General features: G+C 32.8%; 1 protein-coding gene across 2 annotated transcripts; it reads left to right on the forward strand.

Moving 5' to 3' along the window:
• Positions 1–412: 412 nt before the first annotated feature.
• On the forward strand, positions 413–8,445 carry LOC101498223 (probable phospholipid-transporting ATPase 8). Of its 2 annotated transcripts, XM_004489215.4 has the most exons (11): positions 414–1,604; positions 2,730–4,099; positions 4,455–4,565; positions 4,654–4,930; positions 5,289–5,377; positions 5,636–5,744; positions 5,964–6,191; positions 6,283–6,408; positions 6,734–6,832; positions 7,015–7,206; positions 7,553–8,445. In XM_004489215.4, the coding sequence occupies exons 1-11, from the start codon at positions 1,209–1,211 to the stop codon at positions 8,144–8,146; spliced, it is 3,591 nt and encodes a 1,196-aa protein (XP_004489272.1). In that variant the 5' UTR covers positions 414–1,208; the 3' UTR covers positions 8,147–8,445. The 2 variants fall into 2 exon arrangements, with proteins under 2 accessions (XP_073221222.1, XP_004489272.1); XM_073365121.1 differs by lacking the exon at positions 7,553–8,445 and having other exon boundaries at positions 413–1,604; positions 6,734–6,899; positions 7,015–7,151.
• The last annotated feature ends 1,275 nt before the right edge of the window (positions 8,446–9,720 follow it).

Below are 9,720 nucleotides of genomic sequence, written 5' to 3' on the forward strand. Positions count from 1 at the left end.
AAGAGAATTTTTTTAATAATGAAAAGTTCGATTAAAAATTAAGTAAAAATTAATTATAATTATTTCAGTCATAATATTTATAAATAATTATTATATAAGTTTATAAAATTCAAATCCAAAAATATTCTATTAAGTAAAATTTGATTTATAATTATTTGAGTCATAATTTGTTAAATGATTTGATATATGATCTAATATTTATCTGAGTTTATAAAATTAAAATTCCAGAAATACCCTTTTATTTGATTTCCTTCCTTTGAAAATAATAATTTATCTCAAATGAGTTTCTATGTTAAATTATTAACCTTTTCAATAATACAAATTTTTATCTATATCTCAACAACCTCTATATATTAATTAATATTTTCCTCTATCTAAATTATCATATAGTATTATTAATGAGTACATTCACCTCTCTAGTACTATGCTTTATTTTTGTTCCTGTTTTGGTCTCTTTGGTGAATGAAAAGAAGTTAAGGTGAAGGTGAATTGAAGGCAATGAACAGCTTCATATTGGTTGTATCAATGTTTTTATGTCTCTCTCATTCATTCATTTTGTTTGCTTATAGAATCGGCAAGCTTAATTAACTCACACAAACCAAGTTAAGTTCTTTTTTGACCTTTATTCTTCTCTCTCTCTCTACACAATTCTCTTCAAACCAAACAAGGAAGAGACATAATCAACACCTTTCATTTAGAGCAAGGAATTATAAAAAGCTCTTCCTTTGAAGGGTTTTCCATTACCCTTTCCAGCTCAGTTATGTTGTGTTTGTTGTTCCATTGAATCTTTTTTATATTTTTAGAAACTACTTGTAAGGGATCAAGCTTATTTTTGCTAAATCAAGCTTCTTCTTTTTTCTTGGTTTGTGATTTTTATTTTGTCTTAACCTTTTGGTTCTAGGACAACTGTCCTAGTACTTCGGAATTTGATCAGGAGGTAAGTAAAGTTTGACTGAAAAGTTTGGTCCGGAGATAAGTAAAGTATAATTTGTGAAGTTGGTTTTGTTCTTATTAATTGAGTGTTACCATTTTTAGGTAAAGGGGTTGGCCTAATTTTTTATTTTTCTTTTTCAGTTTGATGTTTTTCATATAAAAAACTAAACTTTATGTTGTTTTATGTGATGGGTGTTGCTTTGATTCCAAGGAGAACAAAAGGGTCATTTGGAATTTATAGTTGAAGTGAAAAAAAGGGAACTTTGAGAAAAAAAATGCCTGAAGGAGGAGGAAAAAAGAGGATACATTTTAGCAAACTATATTCATTTTCATGTTTCAAATCACCATTTAAAGATGGTCATTCACAAATTGGACAAAAAGGGTATTCAAGAGTTGTTTATTGTAATGATCCTGATAACATTGAAGCAATTCAGTTGAATTATGGTGGAAACTATGTTTCAACTACAAAGTATACAGTTTTTAATTTTATACCAAAGTCTTTGTTTGAACAGTTCAGAAGGGTTGCAAATATCTACTTCCTTATTGTTGCTTGTGTTTCATTTAGTCCCTTGGCACCTTATAACCCTTTAAGTATTTTTGCACCTTTGGTTGTTGTAATTGGTGCTACTACGGTTAAGGAAGCTGTGGAAGATTGGAGAAGGAGAAAACAGGTAAAATTTTCTGCTTTTTTTCCCCTTTGATGCTACTTTCGTTGCAACTTTCTTACATGATTTAGGTATGCCTTTTAAAGATTTACATTTGTGTCTGTCCTAAAATATTGAACTATGTACTCAATTGGTGTCAACACAATGTCATGCCTTTATGAGTAAGTTTGCATTTTGAAACACCATTTTAGTCCCCGAAAGTGTAGGACAATGTTACTTTGGTCCCTAATTCAGCCAAAAACTCAAATTAGCTATCGAATTATCAAAATAGTCTCCGAAAGGTACAACTTACTATCACAAAAGTCTTTGAAAGGTACAACTTACCGTCAAAATAGTCCATGACCATTATAATGCTAGACTAATTTGACTGACGTTTTGATGATTCGAGGATTAATTTAGGTTTTTGACTAAGTCAGGGACTAAAGTGATAATGTCCTACACTTTCAATGACTAAAGTAGTGGTTTACCCTTTTTTTTAGGCAAATATTAATATATTAGTTGTTCTATTAGTATTTTCTCCTGCACCAGGGTTTAAACTCTGATCCTTTAACTTCTTCTAGTCCTTCAACCTTAGCTCAAACTAGTCAAGCTACCCAACCCCCTCGAGTATGTTTGCAGTTGTGAATTAGAAAAATTATAAGTAGGTAGTATTGTTGATCTGATGATCAAGTAATTTAGTGGTCCTTTATGTAATTTGCAATTTAATTTATTTTGCTTGTTATACTTGCTATTAATGAAACTGAAAACTAGGTTTACTAGTTTTATTATCTTACAATGCACAAGGATTCAAAATTTGGTATGATCACATATATATCCCAGTACTCATTTGTTTCTAGAAAAAGAACAGATATCGCATAATGCTTTTTTTTCTCATCGAACACATGTAATAAAATTCTAGGCACATTCCAATTTGTATCAGTCAATGTTCATCTTCCTTACTTTTGGAAAAATGATTCTAGGAAACAATATTGTTACATATCATTCTCTCATATAATTAAGTGTTGCTTTATTCCTAAGTAACTTGTGTGCACCTTTTCATTTTGCGCATTTTTTTTCTGTTGATGATTTGCTTGAAATTTGTCTTGTTGAGAGTCATCGTTTTCAATCGGTTTCCTGTCCAAATTTTTGCAGGATATTGAGGCAAACAACAGAAAGGTTCAAGTATATGGTAGAAACCATACATTTGTGGAGACTAGGTGGAAGAAACTTCGTGTCGGGGACGTGATTAAAGTGTACAAGGACGAATACTTTCCTTCCGATCTTCTTCTGCTTTCGTCAAGCTACGAAGACGGGGTTTGTTATGTCGAGACAATGAATCTTGATGGAGAAACTAATCTAAAACTAAAGCAAGCATTAGAGAAGACAACTCATCTTAACAATGAAAACTCTCTCCAAAATTTTAGAGCTATGGTCGAATGTGAGGATCCTAATGAAAATCTATACTCATTTATCGGAACATTAAAATATGACCGTGAAGAATATCCTCATCCTCTTTCCTTGCAGCAGATCCTTTTAAGAGATTCTAAGCTGAGAAATACCGAATATATCTATGGTGTTGTTATCTTTACTGGTCACGATACAAAAGTGATGCAGAATTCGATTGATCCTCCATCAAAGAGGAGCAAAATTGAGAGAAAAATGGATAAGATAGTATACATTCTTTTCAGTACATTGATTTTGATATCCTTTATCGGTTCTTTATTTTTCGGTGTTGAGACGAAAAGGGATATTAACCCCGATGGAAGTTACAGAAGATGGTATCTTTATCCGCAGGATCCAACTGTATTTTACGATCCTAGAAGGCCTGGCCTTGCTTCTGTTCTTCATTTTCTAACCGCCCTTATGTTGTATGGATACCTAATTCCGATATCACTTTACGTGTCGATTGAGATTGTGAAAGTTCTGCAGAGTATTTTTATCAACAAAGATCAGGAAATGTATTATGAAGAATCAGATAGGCCAGCTCATGCGCGCACGTCAAATTTGAACGAAGAGCTTGGTCAAGTTGATACCATATTGTCTGACAAAACTGGTACTTTGACATGTAACTCTATGGAGTTTGTCAAATGTTCTGTCGGGGCTATTCCATACGGTCGTGGTATTACCGAAGTCGAGAAGGCACTTGCTAAAAGAGGGAAGGACGTTGAATCCCAAGGTGATGCTTATTCGTCTGATTTCTTGAGCCAGAATAGCGACACTGTGGATTCTCAGAAGCCAATTAAGGGATTTAACTTTAAAGACGAACGCATAATGAACGGGCGATGGATTAATGAACCACATCCGGACATCATACAGAAATTTTTTCGAGTGTTAGCTATATGTCATACAGCATTACCTGATCCAGATAAAGAATCGGGAGAAATTTCCTATGAAGCCGAATCACCAGATGAAGCGGCATTTGTCATAGCCGCGAGGGAGCTTGGTTTTGAGTTTTTTGCTAGGACACAAACAAGCATATCGTTGCACGAATTGAATTATGAAAGTGGAAAAAAGGTTGACAGGTTGGCTAACTCCTTTTACCGTTTTTTGTCAATATTCTATATTGACAATACATACACACACACACTCAAGTATATTAGTAAATTGGTGGTTCTGTTAGTTGTCAGGGTTTGAACTCTGAACCTCTATTAGATTTAGAACTCAGTCATTGTCCCTTTTCTTATGCACCGATACACTCGAGTTATGTTAGTTTCGATGGATGGGCTTGAACTTTGAACCTGTTTGATATTTTGATCCATAATTTGGCATACCGAGATAAAGTAATTTAAAATGATTCAAAATATATTTATGTATCCATATTCTTTCTTTTTTGAATTTTGTGTTTAACTACCTTTTTTTGACTTCTTTGATGAATAGAGTTTACAAGCTTCTGCATATCTTAGAGTTCAGCAGTTCACGCAAACGAATGTCGGTGATAGTGAAAAGTGACGAAAACAAAATATTGCTCCTATGCAAGGGTGCAGACAGGTTTCAATTACTATTACATGTTTATTATATAGTGGAGTTGTCGAGTGTAAGTTGCGTGTCGTGATGCTTGTTTTGTATTTCCATGCAGTGTTATGTTCGAAAGACTTTCACAATATGGAAGACAGTTTGAGGCCGAAACAAAGAATCATATCAAAAGATATTCTGAGGCAGGTTTAAGAACCCTTGTAATCACGTACCGCGAACTCGGTGAAGAAGAATATAAACTGTGGGACAAGGAGTTCTCAACGGCCAAAACTTCTTTAGCGGCCGATCGTGATGCACTTGTGGATGCAGCTGCTGACAAGATTGAAAGAGAGTTAATACTTCTTGGAGCTACGGCTGTTGAGGATAGACTGCAAAAGGGGGTCGGTATAAAATTTCGTTCGAGTATTTTTACCTCAAGATGATGAAATATGAATGGATGTCTAAGTGAAACTAATTTGTACTATCAATGATGATATATGAACCTATTTGGGTTGTGACATTTATCGGTCTGTGAAATAGCTATATCCTATGTAGCACCAACACCGTCACTTCGGATTGAAGGCGTGTCTGAAATAGTTTTCTGATTATACAATTGTGTTTTCAACTCCACTCGGGCGAATGCCTACTTATTAGCAAATTTGAGTCATACTCAACAGAAAAAAATCCATTATTACTTAACACCATTAATTATGTGCTTGATTATTTGATGAAGCTAACTATGTTTACTTAAAAATACAGGTTCCTGAATGTATTGAAAAGCTTGCTATGGCAGGAATCAAGTTATGGGTATTGACTGGGGACAAAATGGAAACTGCAGTCAACATAGGGTACATCAACAAGCCACTTTCTGGTTTCTGTTTCTAATAAGTGTAGTTAAATAGCGCCACTATAGAACTATAGCATAATGGAATTTCAACAAACTGCTATTGTTTTGCAATACATGATTTAGTATAAATCGCTGTCACATAGAAGCTTAGTGGAATTTGAACAAACCACTATTTTATGTGATACACGATTGACAACACTGGAACTTTGTATCGATGTTTATTAAGTTGACTAAAGTTTTTCCCTGTCCGTTTTTACAGGTATGCTTGTCGTTTACTTAGACAAGACATGAAACAGATAGTGATCACTCTTGATTCACCAGATATCATATCATTGGAGAAACAAGGGAACAAGGAGGCTCTAGTAAAGGTACGTGACCTTGCAAGTTTTTGGCATCCAGGTTTCTCTCATTATTTTAGATCTTTGATTCAATCATTGCTTAGACCTCTGGCCATAAGGTGTCAGCTTAATTGGAAGAGTTTGACGTTGTAATCTCAAGGGATGATTTAAATTTCCTTAGGTTCAGCCGTAAAATGGTAATTGGTGTCATTTAAATTAACAATAATTTCCTCTTAAACATTTGATTAGGCCTCTCAGGAAAGCATTGAGAAGCAAATTAGAGAGGGAATCTTGCAAGTCAAGTCATCAAAAGAGAGTTCAAGTGCAGAAAAGGAAAGTTCTTCATTTGGATTGATAATTGATGGGAGGTCCTTGGACTATTCTCTCAACAACGTTTTGGAGAAGTCATTCTTTCAGTTGGCTATTAATTGCGCTTCTGTCATATGTTGTCGGTCTTCACCAAAACAGAAAGCTCGCGTGAGTATTGCTGATGTGCTATTTGAAAGTTTCCTCATAGAAATAATGAAAATTTCATATAAATAATCACATCAGCGGAAAAAATATGCAGGTTACAAAATTGGTGAAATTGGGAACAGGGAAGACAACATTATCAATTGGTGACGGTGCAAATGATGTCGGCATGCTTCAGGAGGCTGATATTGGAGTTGGCATTAGTGGTGCTGAAGGGATGCAGGTCGAAATTCATTTTCTTGAACCTTTTTTTGGTTGTGCTATTTATCGGTCTATCAAATAGTTATATCTTATCTAGCACCGACACATCAGATTGAAGGCGTGTATGTTAGTTTGACACGTGTCAATATCTGACACCAACACAACACTGATACATGTCAACTCCAACATTCAGTTACTTCCATTTTCTTAAATTATTATCCGTGTTTGTGTGAGTGTCGTGTCTATGTCAAAGTTTCATAGATTGTAGCATTATTATCATAGTTCAATAACTATTATGTGATAGTGTATACAAGTTTTACTTCAAAAATAGTATTTTTTGTCTACAGGCTGTAATGGCAAGTGATTACGCAATCGGTCAATTCTGTTTTCTGGAGCATTTGTTGTTGGTACACGGCCACTGGTGTTATAGGCGAATATCAATGATGGTAAAATCATGCATTCTTCTCAAAGATTCAACCATTTTTTCTTGAATGAGGGAACAAAATGAGACAGGTTTTTTTTAGGGATCAAAAGAAAAAACTACCATATTTTGTAGGACTAAAAAATATTGAAGCCTAATTCCTTCCGAAAAACACTTACTGATAAATTTTTTTATTTGTTGATGCAGATATGTTACTTTTTCTATAAAAACATTGCATTTGGATTTACCCTATTTTGGTTTGAGGCATATGCTTCTTTCTCCGGTCAACCTGCTTACAATGATTGGTACATGTCGTTTTACAACGTGTTCTTCACTTCGCTACCGGTAATCGCTCTTGGTGTTTTTGATCAGGATGTTTCTGCTAAACTATGCCGAAAGGTACTAAATTGACATTCTTTAAATTGCAATAAAAAATGTCATTAAATGATTATATGGTTAAATTTTAATCGATCCAAAATTTGTTTGGTCTCTCAGACATTTAACCCTAAACATGCACTACTATAAAATACACATGTATTTTACATTGACGTCCAATTAAATTTTACCATGGTGTTACATTCCATCACAATACTATTTTTCTAAAATGTATGCACATGTCTACATGGAGAGATACGACTGAACGTATGTGTAGAAATTTTTTACATCATCAGTGCATAGTTATTAAATTCCGTGATTACTTGGAACCCAAGCAACCATGCACTAATGAAATGATCTTTATATACAGTATCCGTTTCTATATCTAGAAGGAGTAGAGAACACCCTCTTCAGCTGGCCTCGGATAATCGGCTGGATGCTAAACGGAGTCATTAGTTCCTTGCTCATCTTCTTCTTAACCACTAACTCTGTCTTAAATCAAGCCTTCAGAAAAGACGGTAAAGTGGTAGGTTACGAAATACTCGGTGTCATAATGTACACTTGCGCCGTGTGGGTTGTGAATTGCCAAATGGCACTTTCCATCAACTATTTCACATGGATGCAACATTTTTTCATTTGGGGTAGCATTGCATTTTGGTATGTTTTCTTGGTGATTTATGGTTATGTATCTCCAACCATATCAACTACAGCTTATAGAGTATTTGTTGAATCATGTGCTCCTAGTGCATTATATTGGTTAGTTACTCTTTTTGTTGTTGTATGTGTTCTTCTACCATATTTTTCTTATAGAGCTTTTCAAAGTAGGTTTTCACCAATGTATCATGATATCATACAAAGAAAACAAGTAGAAGGGTGTGAAACTGAGATATGTGATGAGTTACCTAAACAAGTACAAGGAAGGTTAATACATTTGAGAGAAAGATTGAAGCAAAGGGAACCTTGAAATATGTAAAATTTAAATGCTATAAAATTTATATGATTGTAATTGTATTTGGTTTATTTGATTAGTTTGGAAGTGAGATTGATGTAGTAAACATTGCAAATAGTTATTTTTTTTTAGAGTTGATTTTTTTTTTTTTTTACTTTTTATAATTTGGTTTCCAATAGCTCAAACTTTAGTTGAGGTAAGATGTGTGTAATTGCCACTTGATTTAGGTTAGGTATGTAAAGGTTGTGTAAATTATTGTACCATATGTAACATTTGAATTTGTTAATGGAAGCAACTATACATATTTTACCATATGTATTTGTGTGTGTTTTAATCTTATCATGTGGTGAAAGTTTTGTAAGCAACAATTATAATAATTTGTTTGAATAGAAAATGAGGTAGATATTAGAATTTAGGTTGGACTTAATTTAACTTTTATAAAGCTTTGTAAGGTGATGACCATAACAGTAAGATTAGGAGTTAAATGAAATTTTCAAAAGCAGCACTTTGGTTTTGCTAGGTAAAAATGGAAAGAAAATAAAAAGATGAAAATTAATATGGGCTTTGCATTAAAGTTTGTGGGTAGACTACTCACAATCTCTGATTTTGCTACCCACATTTTTCCTTTAATGTAATCTTTTATTGCTTAAAAGTTTTTAAACTAAAGTGTTCTTATGCAAATGTGGAGATTTATCATTCGAGTTAACTAAGATTCATTTAAGAAGTTGATTTTTTTTTTTTTACTTTTACTTTGTCATGTGCGTTGACTATGAATCAAACCTCTAATAAAATGATTAAGAGGTTTAAATATCTATAATTTGTTACACATTATGTTAATTACTTAAAGTATCTTAATGTTTACACAAAAAACCCAAAAAGGTTAGGTTATGGAAACTTAGTTCATTAATATAGATAATTTGTTCAAATTAACTTTCTTGTTACGATCATTTACTACAAAACTATTATTCGCTGTATTTTCATTTGTTTTATTGTCTTTTGCGAAGTTTCACTGATTTTATTGAAGAGTCAACAAAAAATAGAGTTTATATTTAAAGATCCAAATTCACGACCATTCATCAAGAAGACGCATTAACATCTGTGACACTCAATTGTTATTGATACTATGTGAAACAAGTAATATATATAATATATTAATATTATGTATATATTTATCTATTAAGAGTAAAAAAAAATTGAAATGACTATACTTATCCTATATTTCTTAGAAGATCCGTCATTGTTTATTATATATAAATTTATTTTTCTTAAATATATTTAAATATTATTTTTCATTAAATTAAATATATTTTTAACACCTATAAAATAATTAGTTTATAGTATTATCCTCCCTAAATTTGATCTTCCATTTATTCCAAGTTTCTAGATCTCTACTCTAGAGTTGGTCCTTGCAACATGCTTTTCACTAACCGAACAAATGAAAAGGTGGGTTTGCATTTATCAAATGGTCTAACTAAATTTTGTCAAAAGAAAAAAGTGGTCTTACTAAAATGATATGGTTCTTTAAGTGGCTTTCTAAAATTCCACAAGGCAAATGATTGAGTTAAATTAGTAAAATAAAAAAAAATTAA

The sequence above is a fragment of the Cicer arietinum genome, chromosome 2 (assembly GCF_000331145.2).
Source record: "Cicer arietinum cultivar CDC Frontier isolate Library 1 chromosome 2, Cicar.CDCFrontier_v2.0, whole genome shotgun sequence".
In the NCBI taxonomy this organism is placed as follows: Eukaryota; Viridiplantae; Streptophyta; class Magnoliopsida; order Fabales; family Fabaceae; genus Cicer; species Cicer arietinum.

Coding starts and splice junctions, on each gene's coding strand:
- LOC101498223 (XM_004489215.4), top strand. CDS start 1,209: ATGCCTGAAGGAGGAGGAAAAAAGAGGATACATTTTAGCAAACTATAT. Junction 6,192..6,282: donor CACCAAAACAGAAAGCTCGC/GTGAGTATTGCT, acceptor AAAAATATGCAG/GTTACAAAATTGGTGAAATT. Junction 7,207..7,552: donor CTGCTAAACTATGCCGAAAG/GTACTAAATTGA, acceptor CTTTATATACAG/TATCCGTTTCTATATCTAGA.